Genomic DNA, 23,972 nt, shown 5'->3' with positions numbered 1-23,972 from the left:
TGAGGCTGTAACTGAGTCTGCCACAAAAGACGGCAGTGCCGGGCAGGCTGATGCCGTCCCTGTCTTGAGTTACTGCCTGGTTGGGGCACTGCACTGCTTCTGGTTGATGGCTGGGTGTCTGGCCCACACATCATGGCCAGTGGACATCTCCTTTGTGTACCAGGTGGTTCCTCAAGCAATTTAGTTTGCTTTGGGGTGATTCTTATTATCCCGAGTTCCTTGTTCATCTCTCTCTAGTGTGTCTAAGAGATCTCTGTAAGCCTCAGGGCATGTGCTTATGGAAGTGTGTGGGTTTTTTGGAATTGCCGGTGAAAAGAGGACTTGGAGGTATTTCGGAGAGTTTTGTCACACAGTTGCTGTGCAGCTTGAACAGAATGCCTGTGCATTTCTTAAATTGTTTTCTACATGAAAATCTCCCTCCCTTCTTTTGCGGGTGTGTGCACCTGTGCATTTGTGCAAGCCTGTTGTAGTGAAGGCAGGCTAGTTCCTCCCCGTGTTGCTCTAACCCGGCGGTGCATTCAAGGTTTTATCCTGAACTGCACAAGTTAGTCATACTGCTTTTCAACTTTTCTAATCACAGTTGGTGTTCCCTTGAGTCCAGGAGCTGGCATTTAAGAGTCCGGTGGGTTATTCTTCCACTTACAGCCACCTTTACTTTGCCTGCTCCCAGTTTAGGGCTTTATACTGGCTTCTTATTCTGCTGAGTGCACGTGGGTGCACAGAAGGACACCAGTTAGGAAGCAGGGGGAATCCTGTCAGCTGGACAAGCACCACTGTTTAATGAACTCTCTTTCACTTTGGTTCTTTCTCATCTTTATTGGAATATATCTTCTACTAAAGACTTGAAAACAACAGGCTTTGTAGAATAAAGTGCCCTTCTGATGGGGCTTTTTAGTCTTTTCTTATTAAGGGACTCCCGTGGCCTTTGTAGAACTGTTGGTAAGCAAACGTTTGATGAGTGCCTCTGTTTATCTCAGTCAGCTGGTAAAGGAACAAAGAAACTCATGCTGCTTCCTTCTTTTTATTTGCTTGTAGCAAACCTTCCGCTGGGATGCCCAAGCCGTTAAGGAAATTTTGAAGGTAGGTGCTCTTAAATAATAGATCGACGTGTTTGTGTTTTGTATACATTGAAGTAGTGGTGGGGGGAGGAGGAGGAATATCACCGCGTGCATGGCACTGCTGCTGGACTGGGCTTCTCTGTCCCTGTAATTATGGTACATTTGCGCCAATCTGAGCCAGCTCTTAATGCAAAACTGCCTCTGCAACCTGTGTCAGAGATGGCTTTGTGGGCAGCGCACAGGCTGCCAGTACTCAGCTGGGTCTGAGTACATGGGACCCTTTCACCGAGCACAGAGTGCAAATAAGATAAGTGTTCCAGGAGAGGCAGTGAGGGTGGCAGGCCATATGAGTTCCTTTATTTCTGGGAGTGAGTATTACACTCTTCAGGATTTAAACTTAATAGGGAGACAAGAAAAGTCTGTCTTGTGTGATTTCAACAGAGTGGTTCTGAATTTCTGAGCCCCAGCTTCCCCAAAGGTTTTGTCTAGATTGACCCCCATTAAGGTGTTTTAGCGTATGTTCAAGACAAAGATCGTTGTCTGTGCTAGGCTGTTCACGTGTTTGTTGCAGTGCAAGCCAAAGCTTTAGCCCAGTCCTCTGTGTCCAGCTGTGGTGCCAGAAGAGGCAGGTTGGAGGTTGATCCCTATCTCCTGGCTGCGGTCTGTGTGCTGTGCTCTTAGCCGGACCATGGCTTAGCCCAACTAGCTGGTCCCTGGGTGAGAGTTAGGGCAGGGCAACAGGGCAGAAAGGCTCCTAAAGACATAGCCCATCAGGCAGTCGCTCTCTTTGGTTTGAAACCACGTCTTGGAGCTCTGCAGCAAAGGCATCTTGGCCAGTCAGAGCAAAAGGCAGTGTTTCAGGTAGAATAGCATGAGGAATGGCTGGCAGTCAGAGCTCCCTAGCTGACCCCCTTGAGTTTTGAAAAGCCTTTCAGGGGGGTGTTGTTGCTGTAATAGGAACATAATAGGAAGTTCCTGAACTTTGAAAAAGTCCAGAGCTACTGGTAGACAGGTTTTATGTCCTTTTCCCTTTATTAACTGTGATAGCCTAATCCTGCAAACATAGGAAGTATTTAACTCTCTACAAGCTTCACTGAGATTGCTGCTAATTGGGCAATGCAAGTATGCTTGGAGAAAAAGAGCAAGTGCTCATGACGGTCTGGCTCGCTGAGCTCAAAGAGGGCTTCTTGCTGTGGTATTGCCTCTTGGGTTTACGATGGGCTCAGCTTTTTATTGTACATGAATATAAATGTCTTTGAGGTACAACTTCAGTTGCCTGTCATGCCCAACTCTGAGAGCCAATAAATCAGCATTGTGAGACAGTCAGATCTGTTGTTATCTCAACCCCTCATGCCCCACGTTTGGGCACCAAAAGAACTCTCGTGGTTTAAAACCAGGCAGAGGGCTCGTTCACTCACTCCCCCCCTCCTTTCCCTCCCCCTACTCCCAGAGGGACGGAGAGGAGAATTGAAAGAATGCAACTCCCACGGGTTGAGATAAGAACAGTTCAGTAACTAAGGTATAACACAGATCACTACTGCTACCACCAATAATATGCCTGTATCAGCAAAAATACTGTAACCCACTTCTGTCATTTGCTTTCCAGGAAATGACCCAGTCATGGCCACCTCTTCTGACAGATATTCCTACTCCTCCTACTGCAGAGCCTTCCAAATTTCCATTACCAACAAAGGTAAACACCCTCTTTTTGCCAAGGCTTTTGATAAATTAGAAGAGAGCTTTCCAACTCTTGCACGTACTTTCATCTGATGAGCTTTCCAACTCTTGCACCTCCTTTCATAGGTAAAGGCTTTTAGGAGAAATTATCTTTAGAAGTCACAATGGATTTTGAATTGTGTGATGGTTACTTGCAATGCATCACTTCTGTCCGTGCTAAGCTACATCAGGCAAGCTTAGACTATTGGAGACTTCGGAGTTATTCTTTGTCACGTTGCTCAAAGTATCGATTAGAGTAACAAACACAAGGAAATCGGATCACTGATACGCTGCTATTGAGAGATGATGTATTTGATTCTCAACTTGCACCTTGTGCTTGCTTTCTAGGAGTCGCAGCCTGTTGGATGTGTAGCACAGAACCAGAGTAAGTAGAAATCCAAAGGAAAGCACACTGTTCTATGTGTATTGAGAGACGGTTTTGAGTGTCATACATTGAGAACATCAAATGTTTACCTTGATTAAGGGACGTGGTTTCCTGTGCTTTGTTAAACATTGATGAGTTTAGAAAATGCTGAAGAGACTGTATGCATTCCTTACCTAGAAATTAAGGCAGCAGTTCAGCAGAGAACAAACAGTATTTCATTAGGAAGCCCCATTTGGAGTGATAAATAATCTCAGTGGCAATCAGTTACGTCCTGGAAGAAAGTGACTTTCTAACCTGATGCTCAGAGACCATAGGGTAAAATACGCTACCGGTGAGGCAGATAAACCCCGCTGATTCTCTTTTGATTTACAGGACAGTACGATGGACCTTCGGATACGTTGCCTCGTTCTCAGACAACAGTATCGTAAGTAACCAGACTCAGTTGCCATCTCTTGGTTGAGATTGTAGAGTCTTGCACTCAAGCTCTGTCAGGTCTGTAAAACTCAACCCTTTTCGTGCTGTTCTGACATTCTGCAGAGGAGCCTCCCCTGGCTGGTAGTGTGGGATAGTGTCTTCCTGAGTAGTTAGCTGCTGCTTTAATCCATTCTTTCTTTTGCTGCTCCTTCTTCCACCCCAGCTTGCTCCTCCTGAAGGACTTCTGGGACTTTTCTTTGCGCTGTTAAACATACTCGTTTCAACTGCTGCAGGCTCTGCCTTCCTCCACAGACAATCTTTTTCAGCTCTTCTCAGCTGCCTGTAAAAATCCCTTTTGAGCTTGAGTCAGTTTTCCAGGCAGCAGAGAGAGAAGAGACTTTTACTGTAGACAAGAATCTGAAAATACGCCTTTCTTAGCGCAGAGGTCCAGAATTGTAACTTCGGCATGGTACGTACCTCTGTCCTTCGCCAACATCCCCTCTCTGCTCAGCGTCCGTGCAGGCTCTTCAGAGCCAGTGTACCCACAGTCAGCAAAGACAGCTGAAGTGGGAGGAAGAGGGTGGCTTAGGCTAATGTCCAAAATGGAGTCAAGAAGGATTTCCCCAGGGACTTCCTCTGCACCTGTCCCTTGAACCGATGCATCCCTTCCTCTTTGTTTTTCTGTTTTCACTCGCACAACAGGGCTTGCTTTCTTTGCTGTTTAAAGCACACGTGACTGAAAATCCAGCTGCCTGGAGTAGCTTGCCTTACCAAGTGTAGCTGGCTGAAAACAAACAGCGCTTGTGCTGCTTAATTTGAAGCAGCCCTGAAATCCCAGGGTGCTCGTGTGCCCAAATTAAGCATTCGGCTTTACAGAGCGTGCAAGGGTTTCCCAGACGGCTTTCATTCTTGAATACAGCCTGAAGTTAGCACCTGGCAGTGCTGGAATGGAAGAGCCCTTCTTTTAAAAGGGGAAATGTCTCACTCATTTGTGGTGATGCATCTTTAGCCCAGCTGGCGGGGAAGGACCAGCCTTTGCTTTCAAGCGATGCTGATTTTAGTGCTCCTTCTCTCACTAACAGAGCTTTTCTATAGCTTTGGAGGGAGATTGATGGTGTGTATCTAAGCTGGAAAAGAACAGGTCCTGCAAATGAAAACCTGGCGTCTGTTAAGGCATGAGCTAATTAAGGCAGCCACAGGGCAATGGCACGGGCCAAATGCAAAGAGAGCGCGGTAGGCCTTTGGGTGTAATCAAAGTCTGTGTGCGCAGAGAACCTCTTGTGCATCAGGGTAAGGTACTCGGGGACTGTGGGGTTGGTGCCTTTTCAACAGGCATCATCTGTGTGGCAAGGGTTGGCTCTGTACTGGTAGACACAGGAGACCTTTGGGGTTTCTTCGCGCCGTCCTGCTCAGTGGACAAGAGTGGATTTGTCACATCTGATTTGTGGAATTGTTTGTTGGGAGTCCGTGGTCAGCTTTGGCAGTAAATGTGGTCCTGTTTCAAGGAGAGTATCTCCGTGCATGGCAGCTGCTTTGGTGTGACTGTAAAATAGCGTGTCTCTTTTGTGGGAACTGTGCTTAAAGGAGGGAATCACTTTTTTGACTCAAGGTTTTCACTCCTCCGATGTCGCAGAATTAGGAAAGCAAAGGTCACCTCAGGGTCATCAGAGGTGACCTCCAGAGCTGTAAATGGTTTTTGCTTTGTTCATAATCGGACATGAAGGCGTGAAAGAACGTGAAGTTTTGTGTCGTTTTCCTTTTCCCCACAAGTATCAGGAACACAAACTCTGCCCCCACTTTTCAAGGTGGATGTGGTTTCCTGGGAATCTTTCTTACTTGTTTTCCTGCTCTAAAATGTCTTGTCCTGAGGGGTTGGAGGCTTACTTTTCTTATTTGGGCATGAGAGAAATTTCTCACAGAAAGCCCTTAGTTGGAAATGAGGTTGAAATAAACGCAGCTTTGACCTGATTGATCAAAATCCCTGTGTCAGTGGCCAAGCTTTCATCCCGTTTTGAAATGACACTTGTGTAATTCTCTGGGTTGAGGAGCTGGTCTCCAGCTAGTTTCAGGATTTGAATCACTGTACTTTCGAACAGCAGGAGTTTTGCCTGTCTGTTTTCCAGCTCCTTTTGAATATGCCTGTGTGATTTCCAGAGGAGAATAACACCTGGGGGAAGGCTGGGTCCCCGCCCACAGATCCTTCCCTTCCAGCCTCTCGAGGCCTTCAGTAATACATTGAAATAGCAAGCAGTAGTTACCACCTGCAGGCAGAGGACGAAATGATGCTTCTAGAAACATTTGCAGGCAGCCTGCTCTCTAGCAATAGTAAAAGAGAGTTTGCGGCTCCCCACTTGTAAGCTGCTTGGAGTGTCTGAACTGCTTGATTTACAGATATTGCTGAGATGTGCAGGAGCATCAAATTCATTGTGTAGAGAAGAAAGAGGAGGGAGGCTTGCCCTTGGCATTTACTTACGTATGTACGGTAGAACACTTGAGCAGCAAAAAGAGAACCCTTGTGACAGAAAAACATTTGCAGCCCCTGAGAGCAGAGAGCATGAGCGCACGCAGCTTCTGGTGCACAGATGATGCTTTCTGTCCCTTGGGGACTCAGTGCAGCCCAATAGCACGCCACTCTCTTAATGTACAAGGATCAGAGTTCTTCCACCCTGTGCTGCTGCGTTAGTGCGCTGGACAAACTTAAGCGAGGAGCATTCCCCTCACAGAGCTTCATCTTTGTTGTGTGTAGATGGCAGCCAATGATACTGACATCCTTTTCAAAATGTCCTGAGATTAGTTGAAAAGTACAATATAATGTTCCTAGATTGTGTGTTATCGTTTTATCATTCATTAACGACAGGGTTTAGCAGATAGAGAATGCCAAACATTCCTAAAGAATGTGGGAGGTTGGTTTCTTTTGGCAAGCACACACAAACCAAGTCGTTTTCAGTGTCTGGTACTTGAAAGTACGTCTGCCTTGGCTGATACTTATCTTCTGGTTGTCTTTCAGAGTGCTGCTCCAGGAAGACCTGCAAGTCAGTGATAGCGAAGACAGCGATGACAACCAAGTCGGTTTTAGATGTTTTATACGCTGGGCGCGCAGACATGCCTTTAAATCATCAGGCCTTGTTGCGTTGTTCCGAATGCCTTAAGCTAACCTTTACTCTCATTCTCCTCCTTCTTTTTTGTGAACAAAACAGGTTGCTGACAATCCACTTGCTCCTCCAAGGTACAGCTTTGTTCTTGAACTAACAGCTAGACTAAATAAGAAGGGAAAAACAAACTACGTCTTAATATATGGGGTGCATGGGTAAGGGGTTCCTTGTTTCTCCTGTAGATACAGGATTTGGTTTCTAGCTGCCCGAAGCTGCTGTTGAAAATTGGCGTTAGTTGTATGGGGTTTTACAGAAAGCTCCAATGAGAAATGAATAATCCAGGCATGCTGGATTTTTCTTATCAACCAGAATTATATTTCCCCAAGTTCTCTTGCCCTCCACCAGAGTATCTGAAGATCACCCTGGAGCCAAGGGGGTTCTCAGTTGTAGTAGTGCTGGGTGAGGTGTGAGTCCAGTTTTAGTTTAGAAGGAAGCCCAAAACAGCCAAGCAGGCGAAGAACGGAAAAGCGTTGGGTAGACTCACGGAGGCTGTTTCAGCTCCTCCTGATAAGGCAGCTCCTTATAAGTAGTTCCTGCCATGTATTGTTAGTCAGAAGCAATATTTAGGGTAGACGTAACGGCCACCTGCCAGTATTACAAGAAGTTGAGAAGCACAGAATTTTCAAGATTTTCAAGAAACTTGCCTCCAATCCATACAAATGTGTTGATTCTGACGTATGGAACAAGTTTCAAAGAGAAAAAAAAATATTCACAAGCCCATTTCGAAACAAAGGACTGCATCCAAGTCATGGCTCTTCCTCAGTTCCATTCACTCCTGTTGCCAGTGCTGGAGGAAAACACTCCTGAAGAGAGGAGAGTCTTGCAAAAACTGCTGGTGCTTGACGTGGTTGTTAAAGAAGCAGTTCCAGCACCTTGCCCAAGTAACACAGATGAATTGAAAACTTTATGGGAAGAATATAGAAAAGAGAAATCATCCTGGCGTGGATGTTTCTGTGTCATTAGCCTTTACGGCACCCTTTTCTTTTGAGGGATGAGGCTTTCAAAAGAGCACTTGCCAGTTTTGGTTCCTTTTTAAAATTCAGTTGGCTAAATGCAGCTGCAGACTGCAGCAGTCCTGCTCAGAGATTTCTCTGACCTGGTTATAGAGTTGGAGGTTTTATTACTTCTAGAGGTTTTTTATTCCGGTGCTTTATCTTTTGAGCATGGCACTGTATTCCTTGGCCTTATCCTTTCTCGTCTCAGTACCAAAACAGGGGTTTCAGTTTTAGTTTTGAATCTTGTCATGTCAATATAACAAGAAACTTCACCTATGCTGCTTTCTAATTTTATCTCATGGTGGCCTTGCAGTGTCCAACAGTCCCAGGCCAAGACTGTAGCATCAGCACATTCCAGCAGCTCGGAGTCAAGGAGCACCAGTGGCTCAGGGAGCACCAGTGACTCAGGGAGCACCAGTGACTCAGACAGCTCTTCAGACTCAGAGACAAGTGGCAGTGAAGCCAAGGAACCTTTGAGAGCGTCAGCGCCTGAGGTGAATGCAGATAAAATGCAGAGGCTGCTTAATACAGCCTCTTGCCTCAGCCTCCCCGCTGTCTGAATGCAGCCAGGACAGGAGACCTGAAATCCTCTCATGGCTCAGGTGTCCCTGTGACGTCTATGCTGCATCATCAGACTTTTCCTGCCCTTTGCTCCCCTTCTAGAATTGATCAATTCTATAACCCTTGTTAACAGCATAATTAGAGTTTTACCTGCTTAACCTTGAAGTGTTTGTCTAGCACTCCTTGAGGAATTAGTGACTTCACTGGCAAAACATAAGGAAGGCGCAGATGAGCAGCACAGCTCGTCTGGGGGTGTCTGGGACCCACCTCTGCTCACGGGGCTTTTCTGGGTGCTAAAGCTATGGACTGCTTCAGGATAAGACCACTTTCCTGATAGGTTAAGAGGAGCCCCTCTCTCAGTGCAGCTCCTGTGCACAAGTGACAGATTGAGCTTCTCCCAGATTGCAGCTGAAGTGATCAGACCTGCAGGAAGGGCTGGAATGTGCTTAGACTTGCTTCTGTTGGATTTGGCTCAGATAGTGCTGCACTGGCAATTCTGAGGCTTTTATTGGGAAAAGCAGACAAACAGAATGTGGTGCCTTAAGGTTTCATTACTGAGAGCATGCATTTTCTAAAAGTCTGCTGCGGAAGTGCTCGTGTCCCATGGTTTCAGACAGTTCCTCCAGCTTGCAAAACGTTCTCAGGCCAGTGGGAAGGGAAGCGCATGCCTATATCCTATGGACCACAGCTGATGTAAGCAGTCTGCTGACAGTTTTGAGGTGCTCTCACAAACCCCAGAAACCCTATAATTTATTTCTTCCCCCTCCGCCAGCCCTAGCTTTCCTGTCTTTTACCTGAGAAGCACCTCAACGGGGAAAATTTTATGTGCAGAAAACAGACTTTGAAAAGGAGTATCTTTCTCATCTTGCATCTACGTGCTTTACCATCCAGCAGTTCAGTTACAGACTTTGCCCTTTGCAACGTGGGTGTCTTTGGAAGGAAGCAGATGTTATGTGCTTCTCTTCTTTTACCAAATGCTGCCTGCTTTGTCCTGAGAACCCTCCATTGAAAGACCCTTCTTGCTCCAGTGAAGTTATTTGCCACTGTTTGCCAATGATCAGCTATTTGCCACTGATGGTTTATCCTTGTTTTATACAGCAAACTGTTCATCCATGATGCTCGAGGAGCAAGTTAGTGCACACGGCCTGTTTGTTTATAGTTAGTTCTTCCCATGCAAAAGCACAGACTTTGACCTACAGGCCATAGTTCCTTCTTCTTCTTAAACAGAAGTCTAGTGTTTGGAAAACCTAATGAAAACCCCTAAACCCATGGGGAAACAAACTGGGTTTTAAACCGGTTTTCTAGGTAGTTTCACTCAAAGAAAGTTGAGGACATGTCTTGTTTATCGACGTGTTCTACAGCGAGTTGAATGTGGATAGAGAAGAAAATCACAGCGGAAGGGACCCAGGAGTCTCGGTAAACCTTTCATGTAGTAGAGGCTGTCTTTTTGGAGAAGAACTGTGGTTCCTCTTGGAAGCAGAGTTGTGACTGAGGAGAACTGATGTGGGCAAGAGCATAGCTGTGCTCTGGTGACCAGACAATGAGCTACACATTTGAGTGATGCTGACACACACATGGTAGTTTCAGCATGGGTCCCAGAGAATTGTGTCTGATTTGCAGCTTCTGTTGTCTGGTTTTAGTTAGTTTTCTTTACTGTAATATGTCAGACTGCTATTAGATTAGGCAGGGCTTGTAGCAATCCCATTCTGTTATCTGACTGACTCCAGAGGCCTTCAGACCTCGGTCATTGCTTATGCCTTGCTTGATGCGGAGGGAAGCGTGTGTTGGGCTGTGTAGGCAGAGGAGTGGGAAGAGGCCGGACTTGATGTGCTATACAATTCTGGTAAATGGTTTTCTCATGGTTAAACCACAGGAGCCTGACAGCCGACCTGTCAGACTGCAGAGAGGTGTGACAGCTGGCACAGGTTCTTGTCGCTTTGAAAGCAGTGCTGCGTGCAGGAAGTTTTGCGCAAGCGTTGCGAGGACAGCACCTAATCTGTTTTTACAGTTGACGCTCTTTATAGATGTTGTCTCAGTTTGCAGCAGGGTTGGTTAGTGGCAAACAAAGATGAAGCTTTCATGTAGACTGGTGTCTTAGTGAGTGACAGGCAGGGCTAGCAGTGATCCAGGAGTGCTGTGCAAGACGTTTGACTGATCCTGTGGAGAAATGGGGTCTGTGTTTCTGAAGCAGATGTCGATGTGCACATGCTAGAGCATCCCCACGGTCTCATGGTCTCTCAAGCTCTTTCAAACAGTTGAAAGAGGAAATTTTCCTGGGTTCTAGTAAGCTGTGCTAGAAGGAAAATAGCTCATGAAGCCCTCAGTCTTTCATCTCTCCTTTCTCTTTTTGCCTGCAGCCTGACCCACCAACTTCCAGTAAGTGGCAGCCTGGCAACTGCCTAACCAAGGTAAGCCCACCCTTCTCCCTGCAACCCATTTAAAAGCAGCACAGTATCTGAAATGCCTGCTAGAGTGTGCAGTCATTTGTGCTACCCGTTTAATGTCTGTTGTGGGAGAGCACCTTGTCTGCAGTTTGGGGGGGTGCCCCGAAGAACTAACCCAGCCATCCCAGTTTGTGCTTTTCAGTTTTGTCCATGGGTGCCCCTTCTGCTGCCATTAGCCAAGTAAGCTCAGTCTGAGTAGCATAGCCTTTTCCTGTGTGGAGTAGTCTGAAACAGTTGTGATTGCTTGCTTACACAAAGAGAAAGGAATTCTGCAGGCTTGAACTGTGTTATTCCTTAGGGGCGATGGTAGAAGCTTCGTGCCTTTTGCTTTTCCATAAATGCAGGCTTTTAACTGAAGCAGGTTCACTGACAGTAACAACCATCCCTAAACCCTGCTTTGGATCTCAGTGCTTGGATAAATACATAGAAGGTTTCTTTGGCTTTCCCTGGAGCTGTCGTGGTTCTAGCAGTGAACAGACATACGTGAAAAGACACGTATGTCCAGTAAGGGGCTTTCCAGACACATCCTTGCAGAGTCCTTCTGCTGTAATAGTTGCTTTCCTTTGAATTAAAGGCAGCCCTTTATTTAGCAAAGATAGTAATTGCTCACAAGTGGTTTTTGGAAAGCTATCTATCTCCCAAAGGGGACTGTGAATAAGCTTCCAGGCAGGCACAGAGAAAGTTGGCTGCAAGCCTTATGGTGGATGGGTATTCGCTATGGATATTTCTGTGCCTGTATACCTTTTTGGTGGTCCGCACCAAGCGGGTAGCTTAGCATGTGTAGGTGAATAAGCCTGGTTCCCATGTGGGTTTAGTTTAGTCTTGGCATTTTCTGAACTTCCCATAGTTGTAGGGGAGAATTCAGGAGGGTGGGGAAATCGTGAAGAAATTTGAGAGACCCCAGCAGTCCCCCTTGTGCAGAGCAGTGGGGGAAAGGTGAAGAGGCAGTAAATCTGTCACTTCTCCTGCTGCCTCAGAAGACCCAAGGCAGGAGCTGTTTGATCTTAGACATGTCCTGCCTGGCAGTCTGAGCGTCTGACTTCAGGACCCCCCCCCTCAGAGCCTCACTGTCTGTATTATGTAAGCATGCATCTGTCCTTGGAGGCTCATCACAGCCAGCTAGGTCAGTACAGCTGTCAGACATCTTTTGCAGCAGTGTGGAGCTCAACCTGAGAGACAGTTGAAGGTCATGATCTGGAGCCTTGCCCTGAGCACACTGCCAAAGGTAGACTCGGTGCTGCACGCAGCCCACTGAGCTCTGTGATAGTGACATAAACCTGGATGTACTCTTGGGAGGGACACAAAGTCCTAGCATGCTATTGGCTATTGACAGCCAGTGGATAACGCTGACTGATAAGTGCAGGTTCTTTTACATTTTCTTGGCTTGTAGCAAAGTATTCTGAAGATTTTCATTCATGTGAGCTGATGATTTTTGATATCTTGTACTTTTCCATCCAGGGAGTGTAATTGAAAAGTAGTATTTATTACCTCTCTACCTTAATGGTTCCTGTTGGAAGACAGTGGCAGCAATTTTAACTGACTCTTAAAATTTCATCTAGATCATAGTTTTGTTAATAAACCCAAAAACCCCTGCACATCTGAATGCAGCGTTTTCCTTCCCTTTGATAAGACTTATCAAAACCCCCAACTGTCTGCAGTTCATGACTACATCAGGAGGAATCTGAATACATTTCTGTATAATTCATACCAAGTAGAAGAAAAAAAGCCCAGCCAGAACAGATGCAATGCTTATTTTGAGCAATGGAAGTGCCTTAATTTTGATTACTATTAGCCGCAAGAGGTTGAGCAGTTCCATCTCTGCCACTACAAAATATCCAAGCAGAAGGAGATAAAATGTCATCTTAGGATACTGCTCAGTGAACCTGAAATCTGTATCTGCTGTGGTCTGGGTTTCCACTTTGTTGGTTCCACTATCTTTTCAATACTTCTAACAAGAATTGATCAAACTTAGCTGCATTGGTTTATACTTTACGTGAACTTTAAAAACCTGAGTGATTTGGTTTTCTTTCTTCCTGTTAGAGGAAAGCGGTGGACGAAGAGACGAATAGGAAGAAACTGAAATCAGAGAAAGAAAAAAAATCACTGAACTCTTCACCTAAGAAAGACTCCAAGAAACTGAAGTGAGTATACGGTGGTGGAATGGCAGAAAGATGCACGAAAGTGAGTGTGTCTTAAACAAGGAACTGTATCTTCTGTCCTCACACATTTGCTTATAACGTAATGTGCCTCCTGAGGCTTCATCTGCTGAAGATTTGTCTTTAACTCCTGGAACCCACCAGGTGGCTGTGGGAATGGAATTTATTCACCTTATTATTTGTTGCAGGTGTGAAGTGATACTTGGGTGTCACCTGTTTCCGATCCCTTCTTAATGCTGAGGATTATGGTTCTAACCATTCAAGAATAAGCTGATGTTGCAGTGGCCGATCGTCCTCCCATTCTTGCTGTTCGCTGCTGCACAAGCGTTGAATGTTGTGGCATTTGTCCAGATTTCTAACCGTCGAGATGGACATGATTTTAAACGCTTCCCATCCTGCAGCTTCCGTTGCCGTATGCTCTGTTCCATGTATTGCGCATAGCTCGGGATATCTCTTTACGCTGCAGGAAATGTAATTGCCAGTTGTGCCCATATTGCTTGTCCTTTTAAGCTGGTAGGCAACTATTTGCGCTGCTGCCTTTTGGACCAGATGCAGGAAACACATTTGTGCCAACCAGATTTGTTGGTTGAGTTCCATACAGTGCGGTAGACTGCCTGCCTGCTGGGATGCAGGAGTCATTCCCCTTCTCCAAACCTCCGTGGAGGCAATCTGTCAGCAGGTGATTGCTCTAGATGGTCTGGGGGGTGTTAGCTGTTCTATGGGGAGTGGCGTCTGCTTGTTCTGCATGGTAGTTGAGGTGTTTCAGGGGATGGCAAGAGAACTTGCTGTCTAGCTGAAGATGCCCCTGCTCATTGCAGAGGAGTTGAACTAGACAAGTGTTAAAGGTCCCTTCCAAACCAAACTACGATTCTATTCTGTGATGTTTGAACTCTCAGAGAGTTCATTATTTCTGCTTTCATGAGAAACAGAAGTAGCCTTAAAATGCTTTCTAGGCAGGTGGCGAGCATTTCCCTTCTCCACTAAAATCATCTTGTTGGTTTTGTCTTTTTGTATCTGTGACTTAATGGGCAGACAAGCGTGTGTTTTGAATCATGACTCTGTCTGGAATTTCAGGGGGCCTTTATGGCCGGGAATTTCTCCTTTATTCCAGCATAGCGTTTGCAGTGCTTCTAATGGATGTACTGAGATTTCCCCTATATAATTTGCGTAATTTGTGCTGCCAGCATTTTGGCTAGATCTTTGCTAGAGCAAATGCTTCCAGGCGCATGTCTTCAAATGGGAGGCTTGCGCATCAGTCATGGGCTACTGCATTAAATTCTTGCTTGTGGCTTGAATTTGAGGCATTGCCTTGGATTGGTATAGCGTTGAGGTTTGTGGCCTGAAAATACGAATAATCTGCTTTTCTGCCGAGAAAATAGAGACGTACTCTTAAAGCGCTGAAACGCTGGGCTAACGTTTAGTTGGGTGGTATTTCAGCTGGTGTAATAACGGAGGGGCTTTGACACTGGGGTTCATTCCTCCCTTTTTCTCAGTGAAGGCAAACCCCATGTTCCGGCTTTGGGAGTGAAAGGAGAATATGTATTTTGGAGGAGAGAGGGCACTGGATCAGGTCAGAGGGTGCTGCTGTGCTATAATCCTCTCTGGAGCTGTAACAAGGCAGTGAAGTTAGGGAGCACGAGTGCAGTGAGTAGGGACTGTGCCATGGGAAAAGTGGGTTGTGGAGCAGGGGAGAGGACTGTCTCATGCACAGCAGAATGAAGCCAGATGCGCAACGTTACACTTCAGTCTTTTCTCTGGGTTTAGCTTAATTTCCTCCTTGTGATGTTGCAGTCCCTGAGGTGGAATGCACTGCTGAGTATTTTTGTGTAAACTTTGAGAAGCTGAATCAAAGTGATGGAAAGGAGCAGTTGTGAAACAAGGTTTAGAGTTATTTGGTGTTGCTTCGAGCTGCCGGAGTTCCCTTGTATTGCTAACTTCAGATGATCAGAAATCTGCTATGCCACCATATTCTTAAATGTGATAGTCCCTGCCATTCAAAAAGTGCAACATTTTAAATCTCTGACTTGAACCCTCTCAGTCTTGTGAGTGTTGTCTAGTTGAGCAGGCAAGTCTTAAAGGAACAGTTCGGTTTAATTCTGTCCAAGTGTGTACAGGATCAAGTGTCAGGGTGAGTATCTGTAACCATAGAAGACACCTCCTACCGTAATGGGGCAAGAGAGGCAGTGCTGCAGTTTATTTGCCCTGTTGGCTGATTTCTCCCAGAGAACTGACTGTCTCTGTCTTTAAGTAAAAAGCGGCTGTGTTGGAGGGATGCCTTTTTTGCAATATCCTGCTATCCTGGTTATAAATTTGTATTCCAAGGACAAGTCCTGGGGCTTAATTCTACTTGAAAAGCAACTCGCTTGTCTGTTGTTAGCAGCTGAAGATGTGGTATCTAATGCACACTGAAATTTCATTTTGCCTTTGTTGGATTCTTAATGTCATCTTCACTTCCAGAGAGATTTCAGCATCATCGGTACATGATGCAACGAATTTTGTAAAAATTCACCACATTATTGATGCACCGTATTCATCCCAATTGCTGAATGCTCTTCCCGTCTCCAGAGCATCAAACTCCAAGGCTTCATATGAATACTGGAAGAAAGATTTTCAACCTCCACCACTGCCACCACTGTGTCCTATACCTCCTGCACCAAAGTCAACAAAGGTGGCCCAGAAGAGACGCAGAAGCCAGAACGACGAGCTGTCTGCCATCGACAACACAACCAAGACCGAGAGCAACAACAAGGATCCTTTGATCTGCAAGCACCGCAAAGTGCAGAGTAATGAAGCTGAACTATCAAAGGATATCAAGGTAGGTATCTGTTATAACTAACAGGAAGTTCCCTGCAACCCGTGGGTGCTGCGTGATTCTCTTTAGAAACATGCTCTGAGGATATAGAAAAGGAAAGAAGATAAACCAGCCACCAGAGAAAGCTCTCTGAGGCATTTTGCCCCTTTCACGGCTATCTGTAACCGTACGTCACTAGCCCAGAAGCCTACACTGTAACTTCTCTGCTGACTTGCCATCGTTTGTTTTCATCTCATTTAGTGGAGCTTAGTGAGAAGAGGTGCCCGTGTAAAAACCAAAGGCATCGTGTTGATGGCAGTAACTGTTTCTGACTGTAGGCAACTGCAAGTACAATACTGGTGTAAAATAAGGGTGTTTACAAAAGGGAAAAGTGGGCTGCTTAAAAATAAGAAACATACAACCCGCGTGTAAGGTTTTCATAGTATCATAGAATGGTTTGGGATGGGATGGAGCATTTACCACTTCTTTGGGCAACCTGTTTCAGTGCCTCACCATCCTCACAGTTTGCTTATGAAATTGTTAGTGATCCTTGCAGCTGGATCTTTGCATTTTTGGGTTGTAAAATTCAGTTGTCTTCCTATTTACTAGTGACTGGGTGGGTGTGCTCTAGTATGTTGTGTGAGTCAAGCCCGACTGTGCTCGCTCTCTCAGCTGGCTTCTAACTGCTTGCTTTTTCCTTATAATGTAGTTGGTAATGGAGAATCAACGATTTTGTGGTTAAGCTGGAAATAAGTGTGAATGGATATTACCTCTTGCTGCCTTGGTTAGTGAAAGGTTTCCTGAAAAATGTGCTGCTTGCAGCCTTACTGCTATCTTAGCCATTGTGCAAGGAAAGCTGCTACTTAATTTCCCCATGCTTGGGAAAAGTATTAATGATGTGAATGGTATTAAGCCTTTCTACTAGCAGTCAGGTAAGAAGCCAGGTTTTCATTTCCATTATTGGAGGAGGTGCTGGGGAAGTAGGTTAGAAGACAGGTAGAGCCTGGGAGATAGACTATGCCTGGGACAAAAAAATATTTCCTATTGAAATTCAGGAAAGGCAAGCTTTGGAATCGTTTTCGACATCTCTCTAAGCAGATTTATCTGTATTCTGTGATTTGTCAGGGATCTGCCGGACACGTCACAAAACTTTTCCCAGTGCCTTCTTTGCCAAATGGTACCTCCCAGCCAAAGAGACCTCAACTCAAGTTTGAAAGGTAAGGTTTTGTCTTACACCCGTCATCTGTACTTTGTAAAGCCACCAGGCCAGCCTGGCCCTGCAGCTACCCTGGCTTCTGCCTTAATAGGCATTTCTCTGGGGAGGAAAGAGAGAAGGAGAGGTGTCGGTGACTTGCCCTGTACTGTCTTCTCATGTCTGGGACTTACCCCACCTACCCCAAAGCAAAGGTCTAATTACAGCATTTCTTGGACTAGAAGCACTACTCTAGAAATTAGTTACTTTTTCACTCTGAGAGGAGGTACCTCTTGTGCCTGCCTACAAATGATAGGTTTTGATTTGCCTCCTTCTTGGCAAGTGGTAAACTACTCTGTGACAAGGTGCTGGGCAGGCAGGTAACTTTTTCTGAGAGGGCATGACTCTTTACTTGCTCGTTTTGTTAGTGCACGACTGGTTGTGTGCCATTTGCACGGTGAACAGTTTATCCCACTGCCTTTTCCCTGTTTTCTGTTTTTCCTCTCTGTGTCCCAAATTCAGACATCTGAAGTATCCAGCAGAATACTACGCAGAAGAGGCCAGGAGGCTGAAACACAAAGCTGATGCAATGGTAAGTTTTGGCTCTGTGCTAGAAATGTAAAGCAGCTCATGCATTGGGAGCCAGTATTTGTGTTCATGTGCATAAGGATTCACCAGTTAAAATGACTTCCCATACTCCAAACTTGGAGTCTGTTCAAGTCATATGTGGGGATGCTGTCTTTGTTTCCCAAAATGTTCAGACATTTCCCTTTGTTATAAACACATCTAGAGAACATGCCTCAAGAACAGGATTTAGAGCAGATGTTGTCTGAGGTTAGCAGGCCACTTTGCTTTGCAGAGCTATGACAAAGCCCTTGTCAGAACAGTTATAGGACAGTTTACCCTGAAATGTCACGATCCTGACAGTAATTGTGTTGCTGGTGGACAAGACTTGGAAGTTCCCTTTGCAGATGTAAGCAGCTCTCTTCTTTATGTGCAGTTTAGCAGTGTACATGAAGTAGTGTAGTTTTTGCTAGTTAGGCCTCAGTCAGATAAGTTACATATGCTACTTGCCATTTACCTGTGAAAATGAAGTGAGGGAACCTGCCTTTCATGAGGCAGGCCTCCAAGACCAGACAGTAATATCCAAAAACTGTACAGATAATAAATACTTGGGGAAACCATTGGTCAAGAGGAAGAGCTACAAACAGCCAGAGCACACCCAGACCACATTAACTGTCACCTGGAGGCCTGGCCCGCATCTTTTTCTTCCTTCAACTCCTGACTTACTAGGGAGAAAAAGGGAATGTGGGTACACTTGAGACATTTGGGTACACTAAGCCATTTTTGTCGTAGTCTAAAAATGAGAATATTCTTCCCAATAGACTGACAAGATTGCGAAGGCCTTTCAGTACCTAGAATCTGCCCTTTTCTTCATCGAGTACGGAATTGCCTTGGAAGCGAATGCACAGAATTTCGCCTACAAAATATTCCAGGACACCACAGATTTCATCAAGTAAGCAGTTTTCAAAGCAGCATGTTTGGAGGGGAAGGGTTAGTTGCATTGCTTGTTTGCACCTGTGGCAGCTGTGGGTTCCCACCATGGAGCAGAGTTCAGGTTGCTGTACAAGCACGAGACAGGCCATGCAAAGGCACCAGAGACAAATCCTTTGAAATGGTTCAGCATTGCTTATCGGAAGAAGTAGGCGCCATGTCCTCTTGAGCATTTGAGCCTTGCAGCTGAGGTACACCAGAGAACACCGGTTCTGACAAGAAAGGGCATGAAGGGATTTTTCCTTTATCCAGACCTGAAGTTGCTTTTGCATGCGAGCTCAGTAGCATTTCAGTTTTAAAAAGCAAAGCAGCAATACAGCATGTGGAAGAGCAGTCAGTGCCCCAGAGGTCTTGCAACTTGATTGAAGGCAGACTTTACTGGTTTCTGCCATGTGTTTTTCTACCAGTACGCTTTATTGGGGCTTCTTTTAGCAACCTTCCCCATTTAGTTTCAGAGCCATAGTAGATATATGCAGGTAGTATGACATACACGGGCCGTGTGACATGTACAGGCAGCACAACCTGAGGAACCATGTATTGGATAGGAGGGAGACAGGTATCAGTTTATTCCTATTGAAATGAGGGGATGTATGAGTGTGTTTGAGAGTTGATTTGATGCCTTGCCTCACAGCTGAAACAGCTGTCAGGTTTTTCTGTCATAGCCTGCAAACTTTTAAAAGGAATTGTTTGCTTTCTGCTCTTGAAGGACTGTATTTCCCAGCTGCTGCTGTTGCTTTGCTTTGCTTTCAGAAAGCAGAGTTGCTTGGCTGTGTTTTACCAAGCGACGCATTTCCTCTAAGATGTCTGCCCCAGGCCATTAGGTGGCCCATGGGGAACATCTACTTGAAGGGGTGCTGCCTGTTAATCGTGTAAGAGGAGAGTGAGTCACATAAGAGGCCGTTATCTGTTCCTGTGGCATGGAAAACAAGGCGTTTTGAGACAGTCCTCTGCTCAAGGTCATAAAAGCACTTGGTGCCAGGACTAAGACCTCAGGGCATGTTCCCTGACTTTTGGACCAGCCTTTGAGATAATGGCATGCACTGTTTTCTCCTATAAAGAGCGGGCCATCAGATCACTGACGGCTGACAAGGTTCTCCTTCTTTTGTTTCCTTAGATTCATCATGACGCTAAAATACTGTATGAGCCCCTCAGCACCTTCACATGAAGAAATCTTTACCGTGTTATGGTGCGTAACTCTTTTTCTGTGCCTTCGTACTTTTTAGACTTGATCGAGTGAACGACTCATTACTTTCAGGGGAAAAGGAATGAGTGAAATGGGAATCAGGGTTCTGCAAGGAAGAAATCCTCACACTTGAAAATCCAGACTGAACTGGAACACCTCTAGTGTGAGCCAACATATCACAAGGGACCACACGTGGAAGGCACAGGCTCTAAAATCTGATATTCTGGTAACTCGAGAGCACCTAAGGGCTTTCACCTAAGGTGAAAGAATGCAATTTGGCTGCTCATGTTGGAGCCACCTAACTGAAGCTGTAGCTTGAACGTAGCTGAGGCACGTGGCTGCAGGGGGGCTTACTCAGCCTGTGGCACCTGTAAGAGGCTGGGCACCTGTTTATATGAAAGACCAGACCCCGCCCTCGTTTGGTTTCTTTCCCCTTGTGATTATTTCACAGTGACTTTTTTAAAGATAGGCAGAAGGAGGAGAAATCCCGAGCTTTCTGGACTTTGCAGTAGAGCTGAGGCATGCCTGCCTGCGTCCCGCAAGGCTGCTGACTGCTGAGCAGGCAGCAGCAAGCGTGAATATTGACCAAGCTTGGGTGTGTTTCTGTTGACAGCATGCGCTGCCTGTCCCTTCTGAACATGGCCCTGTTCCGTGGCAAAAAAGAGACTGCAGCAAAGTATTCCAGCATTCTGAACGACCACTTCAAGGTAGGGCACGCGTAACTGAGCTGCCAGATGCATGGCTGCGCTAGTTACTGATGGCAGCTGAGCAGCCCAAATCTAACAAGAGTTCTTTTCTTGCTGCAGAGATTTCCCACAAAAGCACCTTCTCCGTCTGTTGCAAGGTAAGATTTGAAAATACATGGGTTGTAATGTGCCCATAAGGGTGTGAGTGAAAACAGCAGCTGGAGTATTTGAGTTGCAAGCTGCATGTGAGAGTGCCTTTCCATTGGCTCTTTCTTGCCACCTGAAATCTATTGTTAGGGGCCATGAGTATGTTTCTGCTCTCTCTTTCCCACCTCTTCTTGTTGGGAAGGGGTTTTCTTTGTTACGAGGTCCAGAGTTACCGTGTATCAGGCGGAGCAGGTCTTTACCAAAGAAGTGGTCAGAGGAGCAAAGAAGGTATCATCACTAGGCTGTTTCAAAGCCCTTGTTGTCATCTTTGTTCTGTTAGAGATCCTTTGATACTTAGTGAGATACCCTTCCTGTCTTCCTGGCCACTGTCCGGTAGGGTCGTGCCTTCACCCTGTGGCAGCATAACTTTGAGGTGATACCTGAATATTTGTCTCTTTAGCTCAGTCACCAATTAAGAAACTCATTTTCTAATTTGTGAGTTCTAGAGCATGTTGTCCTTTCTAGGTATCTGCAGCAGTGTTGCTGTGTATGTGGCAGCGAAAGTTAAATGTTCATGATGGTGTTTCTTTCTCCTGCAGGAGCACAGGCATGCCTTCTCCATCGTTTCCAATGCCGTCTCCTACCACTTCTCAGCGGGGAGCTGGCAACTGCAGTGGCAACAGTATGTGCTCTTCAACCACCGTCTCCTCCGATATCCCAGACATCACCTATTCCTACGTCAACATCACTTCCTATGTTCTCTCTGCGCTTAATAATTGGGAGCGAGCTGATGCACTGATCCTGAAGAATCAGGGTAAGCTTTTGCCCTCTGGCTTTTCTGTCTTTTGTGTTGTGTTTGTACGTATGTGCATGCCTAAATTCTAACAGTGTAGCAAGCACCATACCTAAAGATCAAAGCATTACATACAGACAGCTATGGCATGTTGGCAGAGATGCCAGATGATGATATATTGATGAGTGTTGCCATTTAAAGGTTGGCTCGGCATCCTCAAATGTCTAAGAGCTAAGGGGTGAGCGTATCAAGTGCAGGGAACCAGCCAACTCGCATTTCCTGGTAACACAAGAGGCATAAGGAGTTTTTTGCTCTTTACTTTTCCCTTTGGGATGCTTAGGTTTGCTGAGTGGGTTCACTTTTACTAGAAACATTTTGGCCTGCAGCCCTGTGCTTTTGTTGGTCAATCTTCCAGGTAGTTTTGTCTTGAGAGCAGTGGGGCTGGCATCACCCTGTAACAGAGAGGCTGAGCTGCCCTTGAACTGGAGTTCTTCTGGGGCACATGATCAGTATTTGCCGGTAGCATCTCCTGACATTGCTGCTACTTTTTGTGTTTTACAGTTTTGTTGTTAAAAAGATTGTACTGTCCTGTGGTGCCGCGACAGGTACAAGCAGCGGTGAATGCTCAAAAGCCCTAGATTGGGTGCCTTCAGTGTGTAACCTGCTATTCCACGTGGCATTTGCAGCCATTGCAGTCATTTTCCATAAACCACAGCTTTCTGAGCTGCTGTGGGTGAAGGGGTGTAGTGTCACAATCTGTTGGCAAACTCAGAAAAACCCAAAAAGACCAATGTGCCTGGCTCAGTTGCTGGAAGGTTGTAAAAATTCGCTAACGAGGCAGTGGCTGGAATTCAGAGAATACTCCCGAAATGTTCCTTACACAGCTGAGCAGAAATTTTCAGCCTCCAATCTTTGTGTGTAAAAAAGGAGAGCCGAAAGGTACTCTGCAACATGATTGAGACTGGAGGGACTAAGGGACTGGGAAAAGCCCATGTCACTGGAAGGCAGGTCCTACAGGAACGTCTCAGAAAGGTGACCGGAAAGGAACAGGTGGGCTGATTTCCCATAACTTGCTGTCACCTGCAGAGAAGATTGCCAGTACAGAGCAGGGTGTGCGGCCTGACGGCACCTCCCAGCAGCCTCAGATAGGCTACAAGAGCCGTCTCCTACCTGTGCAGGAGAAGGAGCATGGTGCCTGAAGTTGGTGGGAGGATAGGAGCACTACCTTAACCCTGCCTCAAGTGCCCAGCTAAAAGCAACTCAAATTAGAGCTGTATAGCCTGTCAAGCCTTAGAAATGTTTAAACCTGTTCAGTTGAGAAATCGTGATGGCTCCAGGGTTTGAGGATGGATGAAAGGAAAGGGCTGTTCTGACAGCTGTGTGTGCTTCTGGGCATCCTTCAGAAAGACGGTCAAATCTGGCCGGTTCAACATCTGGAGGAGCATGTGGCAGGGACTGGGGTGTGAACACCCAGACTTCTGCCCCCTGCCGTGGAGTCTCAATGTCCTTTTACAGGCACTGGGGGAGGTGGTTCAGTGTGTATGCACACGCGAGTGCCTTTTCCTCTCGTATGCCCTGCCGTGCGTGCTTGTTAACACTTCCCAGCCTTCTAATACCGCTGAGCTGTCTGTATTAACCACGTGTTTAACGGGACTTCCCAAGTGACAGTGTGCTGCTGTTGTTCCTCCGTGCCTCTTGTGTGAAACCAACCAAATGTTTTCTCTCTTTTTTTTTCCAGAGTTTTTTGGGGAACTCGGCGCAGCATCGGAGGAGCTGTCACTGACCAGCAGCTTGATCAGACTAGTCCGCTATGTTAGACAGGGTTTACACTGGCTGAGACTGGAAAACAACATGCCTTAACTGGTGCTCAAGTTACTTAAGTTGGTTGTTCTTCTTCTTCTTAAGTAGCTGGAACAACTTCTTCTTCTTAGGTACCTCGACCAACTTCTTGGGTACCTCGACCAACTTCTTAGGTACCTAGGTACCTGCAACAATTTCTTAGGTACCTGCAACCACTTCTTAGGTGCATGCAACAACTTCTTTGGTACCTGCAACAACTTCTTTGGTACCTGCAACAACTTCTTAGGTACCTGAAACCTCTTCTTAGGTGCCTGCAACCACTTCTTAGGTGCCTGCAACCACTTCTTAGGTGCCTGCAACCACTTCTTAGGTGCCTGCAACCACTTCTTAGGTGCCTGCAACCACTTCTTAGGTGCCTGCAACCACTTCTTAGGTGCCTGCAACCACTTCTTAGGTGCCTGCAACCACTTCTTAGGTGCCTGCAACCACTTCTTAGGTGCCTGCAACCACTTCTTAGGTACCTCCCAGCCCTTCTTAGGTGCCTGCAACCACTTCTTAGGTGCCTGCAACCACTTCTTAGGTGCCTGCAACCACTTCTTAGGTGCCTGCAACCACTTCTTAGGTACCTCCCAGCACTTCTTAGGTGCCTGCAACCACTTCTTAGGTGCCTGCAACCACTTCTTAGGTGCCTGAAACAACTTCTTAGGTGCCTGCAACCACTTCTTAGGTACCTCCAACAACTTCTTAGGTACCTCCAACAACTTCTTAACTGCCAGGAACAACTTCTTAGGCACGTGGAACAACTTCTTAGGTACCTCAAAGAACTTCTTAGGTACCAGGAACAACTTCTTAGGTACCTCCAACAACTTCTTAGGTACCTTGGAGAACATCTTAGGTACCTGGAAGAACTTCTTAGGTACCTGGAAGAACTTTTTAGGTACCTGG

The 23,972-nt window shown here is 46.0% G+C and overlaps 1 protein-coding gene and 1 long non-coding RNA gene across 2 annotated transcripts; both read left to right on the top strand.

The window, feature by feature from the left end:
• The first annotated feature begins 326 nt into the window (after window positions 1–326).
• On the top strand, window positions 327–2,803 carry LOC130603371 (uncharacterized). Its single transcript, XR_008973141.1, has 3 exons — window positions 327–939; window positions 1,036–1,080; window positions 2,665–2,803. It is a non-coding gene; the product is annotated as an uncharacterized LOC130603371 (long non-coding RNA).
• Window positions 2,804–5,852: 3,049 nt separating this feature from the next.
• Window positions 5,853–23,112, top strand: LOC130603370 (AF4/FMR2 family member 1-like). Its single transcript, XM_057417040.1, has 10 exons — window positions 5,853–5,926; window positions 6,581–6,638; window positions 10,639–10,689; window positions 12,766–12,866; window positions 15,447–15,696; window positions 16,798–16,889; window positions 19,533–19,604; window positions 20,215–20,308; window positions 20,408–20,445; window positions 22,966–23,112. The coding sequence occupies exons 1-10, from the start codon at window positions 5,853–5,855 to the stop codon at window positions 23,042–23,044; spliced, it is 909 nt and encodes a 302-aa protein (XP_057273023.1). The 3' UTR covers window positions 23,045–23,112.
• The last annotated feature ends 860 nt before the right edge of the window (window positions 23,113–23,972 follow it).

This window comes from Pezoporus wallicus, unplaced genomic scaffold (assembly GCF_028554395.1).
Source record: "Pezoporus wallicus isolate ANWC-B61680 ecotype Strahan unplaced genomic scaffold, APGP_CSIRO_Pwel_v1 contig_7987, whole genome shotgun sequence".
Lineage (NCBI taxonomy): Eukaryota > Metazoa > Chordata > Aves > Psittaciformes > Psittacidae > Pezoporus > Pezoporus wallicus.
The sequence above is the reverse complement of the archived record's forward strand: the minus strand, read 5'-3'. Positions and strand labels throughout refer to the sequence as shown.